Source organism: Acanthaster planci, linkage group LG21 (genome assembly GCF_054643075.1).
Source record: "Acanthaster planci isolate LZ-2023a linkage group LG21, COTS_SCS, whole genome shotgun sequence".
Taxonomy (NCBI): domain Eukaryota; kingdom Metazoa; phylum Echinodermata; class Asteroidea; order Valvatida; family Acanthasteridae; genus Acanthaster; species Acanthaster planci.
Genome location: NC_141797.1, coordinates 1,034,682 through 1,053,798, shown reverse-complemented (window position 1 = coordinate 1,053,798; position 19,117 = coordinate 1,034,682). Strand labels below are relative to the sequence as shown.

At 39.7% G+C, this 19,117-nt stretch overlaps 1 protein-coding gene across 4 annotated transcripts; it reads left to right on the top strand.

The window, feature by feature from the left end:
- The first annotated feature begins 2,624 nt into the window (after positions 1-2,624).
- On the top strand, positions 2,625-19,100 carry LOC110982366 (NLR family CARD domain-containing protein 4-like). 4 transcript variants are annotated; one of them, XM_087130904.1, is made up of 6 exons: positions 10,319-10,533; positions 11,460-11,515; positions 14,169-14,254; positions 14,796-14,849; positions 15,293-15,550; positions 16,436-19,100. In XM_087130904.1, the coding sequence occupies exons 3-6, from the start codon at positions 14,173-14,175 to the stop codon at positions 18,958-18,960; spliced, it is 2,919 nt and encodes a 972-aa protein (XP_086987030.1). In that variant the 5' UTR covers positions 10,319-10,533; positions 11,460-11,515; positions 14,169-14,172; the 3' UTR covers positions 18,961-19,100. The 4 variants fall into 4 exon arrangements, with proteins under 4 accessions (XP_086987028.1, XP_086987030.1, XP_086987029.1 ...); XM_087130902.1 differs by lacking the exons at positions 10,319-10,533; positions 11,460-11,515 and adding an exon at positions 2,625-7,017; XM_087130903.1 differs by lacking the exon at positions 11,460-11,515 and having other exon boundaries at positions 10,320-10,533.
- Positions 19,101-19,117: the final 17 nt, after the last annotated feature.

Genomic DNA, 19,117 nt, shown 5'->3' with positions numbered 1-19,117 from the left:
TTCTTTTTATAAAAATTCAAACAGAAACAAAACAGGAATTAGCAAATTTAGCAAATAAACATTGATCGATCACTATTTTATAAAGATTTTTATTTCTGTGTATGCAAAGTCAGGAGTTGTTTCGGAAAATTTTGATTGAACGTTCTTCGCTCCAGTAAAGCGAATCATATTTTATATTGTAAAAAGAGAAACTATAAAATATGAATAAAAACTGTGTTTAATTTTAGAATATTGTAAACAGCACTAACTTGCTCTTTCCAGTAATTATTTCGTGTTTGCAATGATCTTTCCAGTCGCAGCCTAGCAATCAATATGATTTTTTTTATCCAGTGGTGTAAATGTTTGAGCTCATAGTCGGGGGTTAAGGTCCTACATACAAAATGCATGAGGTGTTTGGCTTTCAGCAATCAGTCTCAACGAACAGACATGAGCCACTGAATAGACTGAAGTGTTGTCAGAGCTTGCTATACCTCTGCACCTGCAAGCCTGATCAATCCATTCTGGAAACTTGGCAAAACAGAAGGGAATATTTTTCACAGTTTTTTTTATCAAACTTGTTGAAAACAGCTGCACATCTGTGCTCCAAAAGTAAACAAAACCTATCTTGGTTACCAAATGAGAAATTGTTTCAAACGAAGCTAAACGATTCCCACTCAGACTTGTGGAAATAAATGCTTCTATCATTGTGTCGTTGTACTTTCAAAAATGTTTTTTGGCCTTACAAACATTGCTCCAATGTTTTTTCCATCAGCCGCCAACTACAGAAAATAGTCAGTCCTCCGGGTCAAAAGGTTCACCCCTTAACCCGTGATACCATTCGTATTCACATTGCGTGGTACGCATGACTGAGGAAAAAGCTCAATACGTGTAGTTGAAATCGTGTTAAATCAAAATTCCCCACAAGAAGCTAGACGTGCGTCAACATATTACAATCGTTTAGTTTTGTTTGTGACATCCAGCACTGGGTACTGTCTGTTGTTTGTATAGCTGTGAAGGTTTACCTGCCATGGAAATGCGGTGCTGGAGAAAGTACCGTCGCATGTTGCTCAAACAATGAGAGCGTCGTATTATTCAACCTTTGCTCCCAACCACTGCATGATATATGTACATGTTTGCCCGTGAATCCATAAATCAAAGACATTAGAAAATAATTTTGAACAGTTCCTTGCAGTGGTAATTTTACGCAGGTTGGCGCCGAGCAATGATGACATGCTGTCAGTGCTTTGGCAATTAATTCATCTTTTCAGATGACTGACTAGCTTGTTTACACAAAGTCACCATGCCCATCTTACGTGACTAAGCAGGAATTATAAGATCGATGGTATGAATCAACACTTTGTTAAAACGTAAAAAAAGAGGATCAGGTAGCCATCGGGTAAATGTTCAACTTTCCCTAAAAATCCATCCCCAGTTTGGTGTGGTTTGTTTACAGAACTATGTTTAAAACGAACCACGTACACACACTCACACTCACAGAAACCAACTCAAGTAGCTGGGGACCATAATTCAACATTAACATTCGATACACGCAATTTTAGAAAGTGACGCCTATTAAATGAAAGCTTAATTTCTACGACTTGTGGTTTTTGGAGCGGGGAGGGACTCTCCAGAAATTATGAAAAGATTGCAATCCATGGGGTAAAAGTAGTTCCGACACACCGCCAACTGAATGTGAGCATTGATGCCTACACCAGATGCGAAGTAGAGCATTTCGTTCAACTTCCCAGAAAATTAAGCGTTCATTTTTGCCATCGTATCGCCTCACTTTTACCCCAATATTTGGCATTCACTGGCTATCTAATATTCGTAAAGGACACAATTTGGTGCAAACTGCTAATCGTTAGTTGATTGGCCGCGTTGGAATTTCTTTCCGCTTATTTTCTGGGCGTTGACCGAAAACCCTTGAGCCTCGTTGTCAGACGCGGAAATGCGCAGACAAAATTCGCTACAGTGTATACGAAGCTGTTTAGTTTGAAGGTGGTGTCTGTAACCCTAAGAGGGAAACTTGATCCGAAATCTTTGCTTTAATTAGCACACATCAGCAGTGACTTTTTGGACTACTCACATCATTGTTATTGGTTGTAAAGCTTGGCATTTCTGGTTGAAACACGCTGAAACAAGGTAAGATAACTTCCATCTAGCATACCGCTAAAACTTGCACTGTATACTTTGTAATACAACGGTTGGAACATTGACATTGTCCAACAAACATCCAGCAAGTGAAAGAAAGGCTGTCGATGACACCAATGAGTATAACTGTCCTCCAGTTAAATATAGAAAGCCCGATTAAACCTAAACAGACATGAGCCACTGAATAGACTGAAGTGTTGTCAGAGCTTGCTATACCTCTGCACCTGCAACCCTGATCATTCCATTCTGGAAACTTGGCAAAACAGAAGGGAATATTTTTCACAGTTTTTTTTTATCAAACTTGTTGAAAACAGCTGCACACCTGTGCTCCAAAAGTAAACAAAACCTATCTTGGTTACCAAATGAGAAATTGTTTCAAACGAAGCTAAACGATTCCCACTCAGACTTGTGGAAATAAATGCTTCTATCATTGTGTCGTTGTACTTTCAAAATTGTTTTTGGCCTTACAAACATTGCTCCAATGTTTTTTCCATCAGCCGCCAACTACAGAAAATAGTCAGTCCTCCGGGTCAAAAGGTTCACCCCTTAACCCGTGATACCATTCGTATTCACATTGCGTGGTACGCATGACTGAGGAAAAAGCTCAATACGTGTAGTTGAAATCGTGTTAACACAAAATTCCCCACAAGAAGCTAGACGTGCGTCAACATATTACAATCGTTTAGTTTTGTTTGTGACATCCAGCACTGGGTACTGTCTGTTGTTTGTATAGCTGTGAAGGTTTACCTGCCATGGAAATGCGGTGCTGGAGAAAGTACCGTCGCATGTTGCTCAAACAATGAGAGCGTCGTATTATTCAACCTTTGCTCCCAACCACTGCATGATATATGTACATGTTTGCCCGTGAATCCATAAATCAAAGACATTAGAAAATAATTTTGAACAGTTCCTTGCAGTGGTAATTTTACGCAGGTTGGCGCCGAGCAATGATGACATGCTGTCAGTGCTTTGGCAATTAATTCATCTTTTCAGATGACTGACTAGCTTGTTTACACAAAGTCACCATGCCCATCTTACGTGACTAAGCAGGAATTATAAGATCGATGGTATGAATCAACACTTTGTTAAAACGTAAAAAAAGAGGATCAGGTAGCCATCGGGTAAATGTTCAACTTTCCCTAAAAATCCATCCCCAGTTTGGTGTGGTTTGTTTACAGAACTATGTTTAAAACGAACCACGTACACACACTCACACTCACAGAAACCAACTCAAGTAGCTGGGGACCATAATTCAACATTAACATTCGATACACGCAATTTTAGAAAGTGACGCCTATTAAATGAAAGCTTAATTTCTACGACTTGTGGTTTTTGGAGCGGGGAGGGACTCTCCAGAAATTATGAAAAGATTGCAATCCATGGGGTAAAAGTAGTTCCGACACACCGCCAACTGAATGTGAGCATTGATGCCTACACCAGATGCGAAGTAGAGCATTTCGTTCAACTTCCCAGAAAATTAAGCGTTCATTTTTGCCATCGTATCGCCTCACTTTTACCCCAATATTTGGCATTCACTGGCTATCTAATATTCGTAAAGGACACAATTTGGTGCAAACTGCTAATCGTTAGTTGATTGGCCGCGTTGGAATTTCTTTCCGCTTATTTTCTGGGCGTTGACCGAAAACCCTTGAGCCTCGTTGTCAGACGCGGAAATGCGCAGACAAAATTCGCTACAGTGTATACGAAGCTGTTTAGTTTGAAGGTGGTGTCTGTAACCCTAAGAGGGAAACTTGATCCGAAATCTTTGCTTTAATTAGCACACATCAGCAGTGACTTTTTGGACTACTCACATCATTGTTATTGGTTGTAAAGCTTGGCATTTCTGGTTGAAACACGCTGAAACAAGGTAAGATAACTTCCATCTAGCATACCGCTAAAACTTGCACTGTATACTTTGTAATACAACGGTTGGAACATTGACATTGTCCAACAAACATCCAGCAAGTGAAAGAAAGGCTGTCGATGACACCAATGAGTATAACTGTCCTCCAGTTAAATATAGAAAGCCCGATTAAACCTATAACTGCAAAAGGTGTTTATTATCGATGGTGTTTACTCCTTGGCTTCTGTTCGTCGGGGTATAGGCTTTCTAGGAAGAAGTATTTTGAAACCTATCGTGTTGTGAGCAATAGTCATAAATCAATTTCCTCAGTATCAGTCGAGTTGAAAGCGGCGATTTTTGACAACGTCCTACAAACTGTGCGTGCAATGCCGTAGTAGAAAATTCTCTTTATTTCAGTTATAAGCAGGGATTACAGGGCGAAGTCTCTGAGTAGAACCTGACATTTCATAACATTCAAACTTGATAATGGCTCTATCTTAGTTTCGTCCATAAATCAGTTGAAACATGGCAGTAATAAGGATACAAGGCAACATCTGTGTAAACGAGTGATAAAGTCGACAGGGACAGGAGGGAAGTTGGTGAATCCTCTCCAAAATTATTAAAAAAAAGATACATTACATATGAACAATAATTTTGGAGTTACCAGTGCCACTCAATGATGAAAGAAAAATTACGTTCATACTGAAAGTTCCAACAGGATTAAATCGAAATGTATTAATTAAATGTGAATGTATACTAAAATTGTTCGAATTTGCTTAAACAAGGGCTTAATTCTTTTTTGTCACTTTTTGAAGTAACACTTTTGCATTTATGTTTTTTGTTATTTTTGCATTCCTTTTTAGACATTTCCAAACTTTGTCTGTTTGTGTGATAAAAATAATTTTATGATCGCCGTTATCCATTCTTTTTATAAAAATTCAAACAGAAACAAAACAGGAATTAGCAAATTTAGCAAATAAACATTGATCGATCACTATTTTATAAAGATTTTTATTTCTGTGTATGCAAAGTCAGGAGTTGTTTCGGAAAATTTTGATTGAACGTTCTTCGCTCCAGTAAAGCGAATCATATTTTATATTGTAAAAAGAGAAACTATAAAATATGAATAAAAACTGTGTTTAATTTTAGAATATTGTAAACAGCACTAACTTGCTCTTTCCAGTAATTATTTCGTGTTTGCAATGATCTTTCCAGTCGCAGCCTAGCAATCAATATGATTTTTTTTATCCAGTGGTGTAAATGTTTGAGCTCATAGTCGGGGGTTAAGGTCCTACATACAAAATGCATGAGGTGTTTGGCTTTCAGCAATCAGTCTCAACGAACAGACATGAGCCACTGAATAGACTGAAGTGTTGTCAGAGCTTGCTATACCTCTGCACCTGCAACCCTGATCATTCCATTCTGGAAACTTGGCAAAACAGAAGGGAATATTTTTCACAGTTTTTTTTTATCAAACTTGTTGAAAACAGCTGCACACCTGTGCTCCAAAAGTAAACAAAACCTATCTTGGTTACCAAATGAGAAATTGTTTCAAACGAAGCTAAACGATTCCCACTCAGACTTGTGGAAATAAATGCTTCTATCATTGTGTCGTTGTACTTTCAAAATTGTTTTTTGGCCTTACAAACATTGCTCCAATGTTTTTTCCATCAGCCGCCAACTACAGAAAATAGTCAGTCCTCCGGGTCAAAAGGTTCACCCCTTAACCCGTGATACCATTCGTATTCACATTGCGTGGTACGCATGACTGAGGAAAAAGCTCAATACGTGTAGTTGAAATCGTGTTAACACAAAATTCCCCACAAGAAGCTAGACGTGCGTCAACATATTACAATCGTTTAGTTTTGTTTGTGACATCCAGCACTGGGTACTGTCTGTTGTTTGTATAGCTGTGAAGGTTTACCTGCCATGGAAATGCGGTGCTGGAGAAAGTACCGTCGCATGTTGCTCAAACAATGAGAGCGTCGTATTATTCAACCTTTGCTCCCAACCACTGCATGATATATGTACATGTTTGCCCGTGAATCCATAAATCAAAGACATTAGAAAATAATTTTGAACAGTTCCTTGCAGTGGTAATTTTACGCAGGTTGGCGCCGAGCAATGATGACATGCTGTCAGTGCTTTGGCAATTAATTCATCTTTTCAGATGACTGACTAGCTTGTTTACACAAAGTCACCATGCCCATCTTACGTGACTAAGCAGGAATTATAAGATCGATGGTATGAATCAACACTTTGTTAAAACGTAAAAAAAGAGGATCAGGTAGCCATCGGGTAAATGTTCAACTTTCCCTAAAAATCCATCCCCAGTTTGGTGTGGTTTGTTTACAGAACTATGTTTAAAACGAACCACGTACACACACTCACACTCACAGAAACCAACTCAAGTAGCTGGGGACCATAATTCAACATTAACATTCGATACACGCAATTTTAGAAAGTGACGCCTATTAAATGAAAGCTTAATTTCTACGACTTGTGGTTTTTGGAGCGGGGAGGGACTCTCCAGAAATTATGAAAAGATTGCAATCCATGGGGTAAAAGTAGTTCCGACACACCGCCAACTGAATGTGAGCATTGATGCCTACACCAGATGCGAAGTAGAGCATTTCGTTCAACTTCCCAGAAAATTAAGCGTTCATTTTTGCCATCGTATCGCCTCACTTTTACCCCAATATTTGGCATTCACTGGCTATCTAATATTCGTAAAGGACACAATTTGGTGCAAACTGCTAATCGTTAGTTGATTGGCCGCGTTGGAATTTCTTTCCGCTTATTTTCTGGGCGTTGACCGAAAACCCTTGAGCCTCGTTGTCAGACGCGGAAATGCGCAGACAAAATTCGCTACAGTGTATACGAAGCTGTTTAGTTTGAAGGTGGTGTCTGTAACCCTAAGAGGGAAACTTGATCCGAAATCTTTGCTTTAATTAGCACACATCAGCAGTGACTTTTTGGACTACTCACATCATTGTTATTGGTTGTAAAGCTTGGCATTTCTGGTTGAAACACGCTGAAACAAGGTAAGATAACTTCCATCTAGCATACCGCTAAAACTTGCACTGTATACTTTGTAATACAACGGTTGGAACATTGACATTGTCCAACAAACATCCAGCAAGTGAAAGAAAGGCTGTCGATGACACCAATGAGTATAACTGTCCTCCAGTTAAATATAGAAAGCCCGATTAAACCTATAACTGCAAAAGGTGTTTATTATCGATGGTGTTTACTCCTTGGCTTCTGTTCGTCGGGGTATAGGCTTTCTAGGAAGAAGTATTTTGAAACCTATCGTGTTGTGAGCAATAGTCATAAATCAATTTCCTCAGTATCAGTCGAGTTGAAAGCGGCAATTTTTGACAACGTCCTACAAACTGAGCGTGCAATGCCGTAGTAGAAAATTCTCTTTATTTCAGTTATAAGCAGGGATTACAGGGCGAAGTCTCTGAGTAGAACCTGACATTTCATAACATTCAAACTTGATAATGGCTCTATCTTAGTTTCGTCCATAAATCAGTTGAAACATGGCAGTAATAAGGATACAAGGCAACATCTGTGTAAACGAGTGATAAAGTCGACAGGGACAGGAGGGAAGTTGGTGAATCCTCTCCAAAATTATTAAAAAAAAAGATACATTACATATGAACAATAATTTTGGAGTTACCAGTGCCACTCAATGATGGCAAAAAATTACGTTCATACTGAAAGTTCCAACAGGATTAAATCGAAATGTATTAATTAAATGTGAATGTATACTAAAATTGTTCGAATTTGCTTAAACAATGGCTTAATTCTTTTTTGTCACTTTTTGAAGTAACACTTTTGCATTTATGTTTTTTGTTATTTTTGCATTCCTTTTTAGACATTTCCAAACTTTGTCTGTTTGTGTGATAAAAATAATTTTATGATCGCCGTTATCCATTCTTTTTATAAAAATTCAAGCAGAAACAAAACAGGAATTAGCAAATTTAGCAAATAAACAGTGATCGATCACTATTTTATAAAGATTTTTATTTCTGTGTATGCGAAGTCAGGAGTTGCTTCGGAAAATTTTGATTGAACGTTCTTCGCTCCAGTAAAGCGAATCATATTTTATATTGTAAAAAGAGAAACTATAAAATATGAATAAAAACTGTGTTTAATTTTAGAATATTGTAAACAGCACTAACTTGCTCTTTCCAGTAATTATTTCGTGTTAGCAATGCCCTTTCCAGTCGCAGCCTAGCAATCAATATGATTTTTTTTATCCAGTGGTGTAAATGTTTGAGCTCATACTCGGGGGTTAAGGTCCTACATACAGAATGCATGAGGTGTTTGGCTTTCAGCAATCAGTTTTAACAGACAGACACGAGCCACTGAATAGACTGAAGTGTGGCCAGAGCTTACTATACCTCTGCACCTGCAAGCCTGATCAATCCATTCTGGAAACTTGGCAAAACAGAAGGGAATATTTTTCACAGTTTTTTTTTATCAAACTTGTTGAAAACAGCTGCACATCTGTGCTCCAAAAGTAAACAAAACCTATCTTGGTTCCCAAATGAGAAATTGTTTCAAATGAAGCTAAACAATTCCCACTCACCATTGTGGAAATAAATGCTTCTATGATTGTGTCGTTGTACTTTCAAAAATGTTTTTTGGCCTTACAAACATTGCTCCAATGGTTTTTTCCATCAGCCGCCAACTACAGAAAATAGTCAGTCCTCCGGGTCAAAAGGTTCACCCCTTCACCCGTGATACCATTCGTATTCACATTGCGTGGTACGCATGACTGAGGAAAAAACTCAATACGTGTAGTTGAAATCGTGTTAACACAAAATTCCCCACAAGAAGCTAGACGTGCGTCAACATATTACAATCGTTAAGTTTTGTTTGTGACATCCAGCACTGGATACTGTCTGTTGTTTGTATAGCTGTGAAGGTTTACCTGCCATGGAAATGCGGTGCTGGAGAAAGTACCGTCGCATGTTGCTCAAACAATGAGAGCGTCGTATTATTCAACCTTTGCTCCCAACCACTGCATGGTATATAAACATGTTTGCCTGTGAGTCCATAAAGGCGAACTTCTACAAATCGAAGACATAAGAGAATAATTATAACCAGTTCCTTGCAGTGGTAATTTTACGCAGGTTGGCGCCGAGCAATGATGACATGCTGTCAGTGCTTTGGCAATTAATTCATCTCTTAAGATGACTGACTAACTTGTTTACACAAAGTTACAATGCCCATCTTTAGTAACTAAGCAGGAATTATAAGATCGATGGTATGAATCAACATTTTGTTAAAACGTAAAAAAGAGGATCAGGTAGCCATTGGGTAAATGTTCAACTTTCCCTAGAAATCCATGCCCATTTTGGTGAGGTTTGTTTACAGAACTGTGTTTAAAACGAACCACGTACACACACACACTCACCAAAATGGACGGGGATCGTAGTTAGTGTAGCGGTCCAGCCCCTGACTGATCGCTCGGGGGCGGCGGTCCGTCCGCCACTGAAGGGGGAATTGGAGGACAGGCAGGCAAAAAGAAAGTTCAGCAGGCACTGAAAGACGTGGGTATTCAATCGGACTGGATTTCTTTTATTTCGCCATCATTATAATCACAACTGCTTGGGCAATTAAACCGGTGCTAATCTATGTGATTCCCGGCCGAGCCATCACAACGTCCATTCACCCAGTCGTCTTGCACAGCACTCCCCGCTCTCCAGAAAAATCCTTGGAAACCCGCCCAACTTCAGTGCCGCCAAAAAGCATCACTTTGTAGGCCACTTCCGGTCGATAGGCAAGACTTACAGAAAATACTTGTACATGTACATTCTGTGCACCCACGTGGGCCCAATCACGCCTTGAAGACGTACACAAGGTTCAAAAGTCACACAATTCCTAAATTAGACAGGAAATTCCCAGATCCCTACATTAGGATTAAAACTTTGATTAGAAGACTGGTACATTAACAATGGATACACGCAGTTTTCAACGCCTACAAAATGAAAGCTTAATTTCTGTGACTTTTTTGTGGGGGGGGCGCGAGGGGGATTCCGTATTGATTGCCTTCCATTGACTAAAAGTAGTTCCGACATGCCGCCATTGTGAGCATTGATGCCTAGGCCTGCACTGAGATGCAAAGTAGATCATTTCATGCAAATTTCAGAACATTGAGCATTCATTTTTGCCATCGTACCGCCTCACTTTTTCCTCAAATATTTGGAATTCGTTGGCTATATAATATTCGAAAAGGACACAATTTGGTGCAAACTGCTAATCGTTAGTTGATCGGCCGCGTTGGAATTTCTTTCCGCTTATTTTCTGGGCGTCGACCGAAAACCTGGAGCCTCGTTGTCAAACGCGGAAAAGCGCAGACAAAATTCGCCACAGTGTATGCAAAGCTGTTTAGTTTGAAGGTGGTGTCTGTAACCCTAGGAGGGAAACTTGATCAGGAATCTTTGCTTTAATTAGCACACACCAGCATTGGCTTTTTTGACTACTTACATCATTGTTATTGGCTTTGAGGATTGGCATCTCTGGTTGAAACACACTGATAGAAGGTAAGATAACGTTCATCTAGTATACCGCTAAAACCTGCACTGTATACTTTGTATTACAACGGTTGAAACATTGACATTGTCCAACAAACATCCAGCAACTGAAAGAAAAGTTATCGTTGACACCAGTGAGTATAACTGGTCTCCAGTTGAACATAGAAGGCCCAATTAAACTTATAACTGCAACAGGTGTTTAAGATCGATGGTGTTTACTCCTTGGCTTCTGTTTCTCGGGGTATAGGCTTCCTGGGAAGAAGTATTTTGAAACCTACTGCATTGTGGGCACTAGTCGTGAATCAGTTTTTCAGTTTTGGTCGAGTTGAAAGCGTCGATTTGTGTCAACGTCCAACAAACTGTGCCCGCAATGCTGTAGTTGTCTCCTGGTTTACCAATCAAAGTTGTATAACATATGAACCAATGCATTTGGTAATGATCATAAACGTCTGACTGATTTATTATTCTACAAGATTTATTAACGCTGAATGAATTCATTATTAATTCATATGACGAAAATTACCTTTAGCGTTATACTAAAACAAACGACTGAATTTACTCAAGATTTGCAGCTTATCCACAAGCTTCCAATATAAATGCAGATAAGACACCTAAACTTTACTCTATTAATCGAATCAAACAATATCAGAAAATACTGGCCATCAATAATCACAAAACACTTCAATAGTTATCTGTGGCTCTACTCCCAACTGGGTAACCATTCATATAACTAACACCAACCTTTTTGACACCTGTTCTTAACACAATTAAACAAAGTTTATTGAATCAAATTAATGCACAATTTGAAATATTCCACCGTCGAGAGCATCAAATATTTGTCACGCAAATACAGGCATAAAGTGATAATTAACTCCACGTTGAACATTCTGCCAACACTTTGAGCGTTAAGCTTGAGCCTGCTTTTGTCTATTTAGAGCCTGTAGATACACCCCTATACGTCTTGCGTCATCATCAAAGAATCAGATCTAAGGTAGGCCGTCTGTACATTTTCAATTTCAATAAACTCTCGCAATAAGCGCCAACGTGGCATGCTTACAGCGATCTTTAATAATTCTCCTGTGCTTTTCCTGATGGGTCCAGCCCACTAATTTAGGTTCGTCAATCCCCGCTGAAATCAGTGTAGAATCAGCATTTGTCGGGGCCCAATAACATGCATATCAACTTCGGGTTACTTTTACCCTGAATTCTATGCAAAAGAAAGTAACATGGTTACGTGGTTTATCTGTCAGCTCAAGGCCAAGGATTAAGGTTTAAAATACAGCATTCTAGTGACCTTTCGCATTCAGTTTCCATCAAGAGAAAGTAAATAGCTGAAAATGTACGATTGTCAGAGTTATGTCTCACCACTTGCGATAATTAACATTCTTTCCTGGCAACCTGGTAGAAAGAAGGAAATAACTCTCCTCAGTTCTAGAAATATATTGTTAAATACAGGCAAGTTTGTGCTTCCATATAGTAATCACAAAAAAACTTCAAGATATACAGTACTGTCTGGATTAGAGGTACCAGGAAAAACAACAAAATGCAAAACAACAAAATGCAATCAGTAGAACTTTCTCGTGCAATTGTACTTTTTTAATTGAAGCTAGTGTTCCTTTAATGACTGCATACATTTTCCACCACGACTTCACCAAGCCACAGAAAATATTCACCTCTGGAGGTGTGAAAGTTCACCTCTTCACCCATGTTACCATTCATATTCAGATGAAGTCTGGTGCACCTGACAGGGCACCAAAGTTCAGTGCTAAGTAGCTGAAAGTGTTTGAAGTGTAATCAGGCCACTGAAAGGCAGACGTGCGTCATCAGTGATCCATGTGGCTATACAGCCCGAAAGAATGATCCCTGAAACCCTTTGATAGAAACAGGAACCCACTGTATTACGGTCTACGTGTCTTGCATTAACTGCTGCATAAAGTCTGCGCCATTCGATAGGTGAGCGGCAAAGCATTTGGACACCACTTTCCACGGATACTTTTCTTCAACACACAAGAAGAAATTTCAAGATGTATTTTACGCAGGGGAGATTTATATTTCAAGTACGGGATTTGACCTTTATTTAACATAGTATACTCATTGCTTGTCCAAGACCTTGTGAAAAAAGCCAGAGGCTCACTCTTTCGGGACTCGAACCCACGATCATGTGGGCCTAATGTGTGACCAATGTTTGTAACAGGAAAGGTAACAGGAAATGCAAGCAGACATGTTTTGTGAGGTAATCACTTCAATAACTATACACCTTAAGAGTACACGGACTGAGAGATTATGTGTAGTGGTTAGGCTCCTGTATTGAGTTCAACTCCTCAGTCGAAGTGCTCCACGCTAGGAGACTCTACTAGACAGCTGACGCCCCCCCCCCATTGTGGGGTTTTCAACTTTCCATCCACCTTAGGCAGAAGCAACACCATAATGGTTGAAAAGAGCCATGCTGATGGGGAAGTTTGTTGGTAGCGACTGCAGGATCGTAACACGTATATTCATAATCATTTGTGAATCAACAAAGTGCAGTTCTTTCCAAAGGAGTCTGCGTTGCTAGGAAATTGCGCCCTCTCATGGGCCAGCTAAGGGCTCACCGGCTTATGGGAAAGGCGGGTTTATTCAACCGCTGAATGGGCCCACACAAAAATGCCATTGCAATACACATCATCTTTGAGGGCCTGATCTGTGTGCTGGGTGACACTACATAAGATTAATTGTATAATTTGTTAAAAAAACCCAATAATACACCCCTGTGGCTGTGGGTGCAAATGTGGGGCAAGGCAGAATCGCATGGGTACATGTAGGTCTAATGTGTGTGGGCTCAAACGTTGATGTAAGAGTGTTCCCAGTGGGTGTCTTCGCAACCAAGTGACACCATGTAACGCCGCCACTGTTTGCTTCTGAAGTTATGACGAGAAGGTTTAGGTCTAATAAAATGTATGAAGTGCAGTGACAGGAAATCTGACCCCAAATCGTGACCTTTAGTGTAAGCAATATTAGTTTGCAATGGGACCACAGTGGAAAGTAAGCTGGGAATATCAAGTTTCACACGAGGTGAACAGATATGATGGGAATTTCCTTTACAGATATCCAAGAGGGAAACAAATAAATGTGTTCGTGGGTTGCAGGTGGCTGCAGAAACATGAGATAACCATTACGTGCTCAGCAGACAGATCCACATTCTACCAGGGAAGGTTAAAAGAAGGAGCGAGCATGCGCACATTGATTTGGTTATCACTATTGATTTGATTATGCAACATTACATCAGGATAAAATGTGTTTTCATAAGATCAACCTCAGAGATTGTATGGAACACATGAATTATCAGTGAAAGTGCAGGTACACACCTTGATATGAGTAAAGCAACGTTACACTTGTTTGCATCCCATATCACAGGGAAAAGTTAATTAAGGGACCGTAACTCAATTTTGATATTTTCTTTTCGCGGCAAATTCTGTAGAAATTGACTGTTTCTTCCTTGAGCTAAGAAATACGGAGATTGTATACATGCATACACTCAACACTAATCCTTATTTCTCATGAAGTTGCACAGCCTGCATAAATCAACAAAATTCTAATTTGGTCTCCATTCACAGAGAATTGATAGCTCATACTGTACATTTTTCTGTAAAAAAATTACTTTTCAGAACAATGGCGCCTGTAACGAGTCCTGGTGAACTGGCTGATAACATCATCTTGGCTGTAGCTGCTTGTATTCTTATTCTTCCGGCCTGTAAGTAAATGATGACTGAAAACTAACCAGGACTTTATTATGCTGAAACATGAATGGATGGAAATGAGCATGAAAGCAGACCCGTTAAAAACATGAGAGAAATTGAACATGGAGTCTGAAGGAGGCTGCTTGGTTTACTCTAAACTTAGCCAGTATTTTTTACTCATTGACAAACAATGAGTTTATCATAAAGACAAACAGTTCATGAGTGCCAAAATGTGACGGAATGCAACACTGTAATAATCAACCAACCTTTTTTCAGTTTCTCTTTTTGGGAGGGGGTCAACATTATTTTCTAAAAGCACCACAGAAAATGCCACCCATTGCAATCGGAGGTTGTGCAGTCCCATTCAATTTCAACAGCGCCCCCAGTGTTCGAGGATTTCCGTGTCAATGCCACCTATCCCAAAGTTTTAACAGGGACTGTGATGCTCGTATGAAAACTGCTTTTACAATCACCGCACTCTCCACACGAAGTCCAACTGGAGACTACGTGCGATATTTTATTGTAATGAAACACACAGTTTCCCTTTTGGTGCAGGGCTGTTCATGTTGAAGCGAGGAAGTCCAGCAAGTAGTGACAAGGAATCTGGAGGTAAAAATCCTTTTATTGGTAAAGAGATGATTGTAGACTTTCTGAATTGGTACAAAACAGTTTTATGAAAGAACAAGTTAAAAGGTAGTTTATATCAGAGAAAATTAAATTAAAGTAAATTCCCTTTTATGCATATATACCAAAGATACTAGTTTATCATCTAATGTGCCTCCTGTCATTGCCAGGCTCACCACAGGTATTAAAAGTTAGAAACTGTCCCATTATACTTTATTCCATATTTGTAACTCAAGCAATCAGAAATAACCACAAGGAAATCTGAGCAGATTTGTAGAGACAAAAACAACTTAAACTGAGCACACCCAAAAAGGTTTGACTGCCATTTTTTAAAGAACCCCGTGCATCAGAAATAAAACATTCCTTACGAACTGGTAATGTTAATTATGCAAAATAATCCATGACGACATTATTGGCCTTTTTCCTAGTATTCCAGCCGACGGATTTGACACTGAATGAATTATCAAGAGACATCTCGACGAAGTGGACGGACCTTGCTTTGCACCTGGGTTGTAATTACAGCGATGTCAAGACACTTGAAAGTGACCACAGGGGTGATGTGCTTCGGCAGTGCAGCGAAATGTTAGTTGCTTGGTGCAAGAAGCAAAGCGACAAAGAAAGAGCAATTAGGAAGTTGAAGCGAGCTTTGGTCAAAGTCGGGCTTCAGGAAGTGGTGCAAAGAATGGGTAAGATTTCCTCAGTCGTGCCTAACCCTCAAAGAGCCAGGCTATTTGGCCATGGTGGGCGGATTCCATCCCCTCTGAAATCGGCTGTGCCACACTCAAGTTTTTAAAACAGAATGTACAAACATCCTGATCACTATAGATATGAAAGTTGAACTCAACCAGACATGTGGTTTTTATTGTTGGGCAGCAAAGAGTTAATCTAAAAACTCCTGAAGGCTTAGCTCTTGACCAAATGCACTGCGGTTATAAACAACTACGGCAGTACAAGTAATAAGACATAGACTCAAAACTCCCCAAGAAAATACATTTGTAAACAGAAAACGTCGAGGGCGACCTGCTGACCTCGAAAGCGGAAACGTAATAGAGATATCTCTATTGCGCAACAGACATATCTCGATTAATAATAGAAAAATGTTTATTTTGAGAATAAATGTCAACTTTGCACGCCATACGAATTGTCGTTTTGGTAATATGTATGTTCATTGTGACATATCAAGTGTTCCCTGTTACTGAAGTACCCCCGTAACGACGACAAGTAGAGATGCAGTCCCCCCCCCCCCAAAAAATAAATCCAAAACGCACGCTTGAATTCTAGCTGTGCACCCAGAAGCCACGTAAAGTAATTAAATGCACTTTTACTTTATGTCTGGCACTATGTACGTTTTTCACCAAGGGAAGATACTTCGCTTGACAAAAACATCTCTTGCTTTCCTAGCCGAAATGAAGTTCAATTTTACAACTGAGATATGCATTCGTAAAAAAGCGTATTCAAGAGAAGTTTTCCAGGACTGAACGGTTTCCGAACAAACGTGTGTGTAATTGCGCCACCCTCCAGTATACTACTAGTAAATCAATTAAACTGAGTCGATTCATTTCACTCTACAGGAAACACTGGAGAGCAGAGAGGAAGTGGTAAAAGACGCAAGACTGGACCACGTGATGCAGCCCAACACGCTGCAGATAAGTGCGAGGAGGCATTGAAGAAAATATACACAACTACAGGTAGCTATGTACAGATAATCCCATGGATCGATGATAACCAAAAGCACATTATGGATATCTATTCAAAGTTGGGCTTAAAAAACGATCATGAATGTGATTTGAAAGGAGAAGTGAAATCCTACAGTGATGTTTTCAAACTTAGGTCAAGAGAAGGTCATCCAATAAATCGGGCGATTTTTAAAGGAACACCGGGGATAGGTAAAACGACTCTCTTTGACAAAATTGCCTACGATTGGGCAACTGGTGCCACAGCTGTTCTGAAAAGGTTCAAGTTTGTTTTTGTGTTGAAAATGCGCAACCTGAACCAGAAATCGGATCTGATTGACGCAGTGTTTGATCAGTTATTAGATTCAGCGGAAATAAGTAAAGCCGACTTGACGACATTCATTGCAGCCCGGGCAGGCGAAGTGTTATTTCTTTTGGATGGCTTTGATGAATTCATGACGGATAACCTAGACGAGAAAAACTTCGGTTTGATCCTAAAGACTCTTAATCGAAAGGGGGAATACAAAGATTGCTGTGCATTTGTATCAACCCGCTCCTCCCACTATGACAAACTGGTAAAGAAATGTTTGATACAGAGGCCGTTCGCTCATGTTAATGTGTTGGGGTTCAGTTATAAAGATATAAAAACATACGCTGAGAAATTTTATTCGGATGATCATTCTAAAGCCAACGGTCTTCTTGAAAGGATTGGATCTTCTCGTGTCCTCCTAGATTTGGCCAAAAGTCCAATGCTGCTATTATTAATGTGTTTATTATGGAAAGTAAATTCTAACCTCCCTGAAACCATGTCACGGCTTTACAACGAAGCAGTAAAATACATATTCAAGAGAAAAACGAACATGTCACCAGCACAAATATCAAACCTTGTTATAGGAATCGGAAGGATTGCTTTTGATGGTCTTCTTTCATCGAATCAAAAACTCTCGTTTGAAGAAGGAGAATTCGATCAAGATATTCGTGATATGGCTTTAGAAGCTGGTATTCTAACCAGCGAACGAGTCGTAAGAGGTCTAGATGATTGTAAAAATGTTTACTTTATCCATAAGACTTTTCAGGAGTTCTGTGCTGGTAAATACTACCAAAGTCCGAATGCTGAAGACACTAAAGAGATATTGGAGACATTCTTTCGTAACGTTGATGATCCTATGCAGTTTGAGTATCTGTTGCGCTTTTGTTGTGGTGACAATCAAGGGCCCAAGACGCAATCAATTTTACACATGTTATCGAACGATGTTCACAGGAGAACAATGTTGGTGTTGGTCCTGGACTGCTTCTTTGAGAGTCAGTGTGACACACTTCCAACCGACCAAGTAATCGAAATTGTTTTTTCACACCCCATCGTAGTTATCGGTGTCCCCAGGGATATTTCGGCATCGTTAATATACTTTCTAGACTGCATTACTGACCAGACAAAGGGTGGAAGGAATACCTACCTGGACAGGGTACATAAACTGGATATATCATGCTGCCACTCAAGGCAATTAGGCGAAAGACTTTCGCATTATGTGAAGAACATGCGATTTTTATCTGAATTTACTGTCAGACGAAGCTCGTTTAACAAAACACAGATAAAAACATGTTTTGATAACAAAACTCATTCACAAAAGTTAGCCATTAGACCCAGCTTGAAACCCAACCCGTTGACCAACCAAGTTGAACTGACTGTGAGTGACATCCTTCATATTGTCAACACACTGAATAATATGCCAAAACTTGTTGAGGTGGATCTGTCTTTGAATGTGAGCCTTGGTGGCTCATATAGTACATGGTCTCAATTGGCGAAAATCAAACAGATCCAGACAGTAAAGTTGGTGAGATGCCACTTGACTGAAGGAGACATTCCTCATATTGCTGACGCACTGAGAAATATGCCAAATCTTGTTAAATTAGATCTGTCTGGAAATAAGATCCTTGCTGGCTCAGGAAGTGCATGGTCTCACTTGGAGAAAATTGAACAGATCCAGAAAGTAAACTTGAAATACAACAACTTCACCGCAGGAGACATTCCTCATATTGCTGACGCACTGAGTAAAATGCCAAATCTTGTTAAATTAAATCTATCTGGAAATGAGACCCTTGGTGGCTCTGGTAGAGCATGGTCTCATTTGGCGCAAATCAAACAGATCCAGAAAGTAAAGTTGGCGAAATGCAAATTGACTGGGGTCGACATTCCTCATATTGCTTACGCACTTAGTGAAATACCGAATCTTGTTGAAATGGATCTGTCTTTCAATGAGACCCTTAGTGGCTCAGATTGTGCATGGTCTCATTTGGCGAAAATCAAACTGATCCAGAAAGTAGAGTTGGGGAGATGCAAATTGACCGTGATTGACATTGCTCATATTATTGTCACACTGGAAAATATGCCGCAACTTGTCGAATTGGATCTGTGGGAAAATTAGACCCTCGGTGAGCTCAGTTAATGTATGGTCTCATTTGGCGAAAATCAAACGGATCCACAAAGTACAGTTGGGGAACTGCAACTTGACCGGGGGTGACATTCCTCATCTTGCTGATCACCGAGTAAAATGCTGAATCTTGTTGAATTGAATCTGTCTC

Excerpts from the sequence above, each read along its gene's own strand:
- LOC110982366 (XM_087130902.1), top strand. The coding sequence starts at position 14,173 with ATGGCGCCTGTAACGAGTCCTGGTGAACTGGCTGATAACATCATCTTG. Across the intron at positions 14,255-14,795 it reads TATTCTTATTCTTCCGGCCT|GGCTGTTCATGTTGAAGCGA; the intron begins GTAAGTAAATGA and ends CTTTTGGTGCAG. Across the intron at positions 15,551-16,435 it reads GGAAGTGGTGCAAAGAATGG|GAAACACTGGAGAGCAGAGA; the intron begins GTAAGATTTCCT and ends TTCACTCTACAG.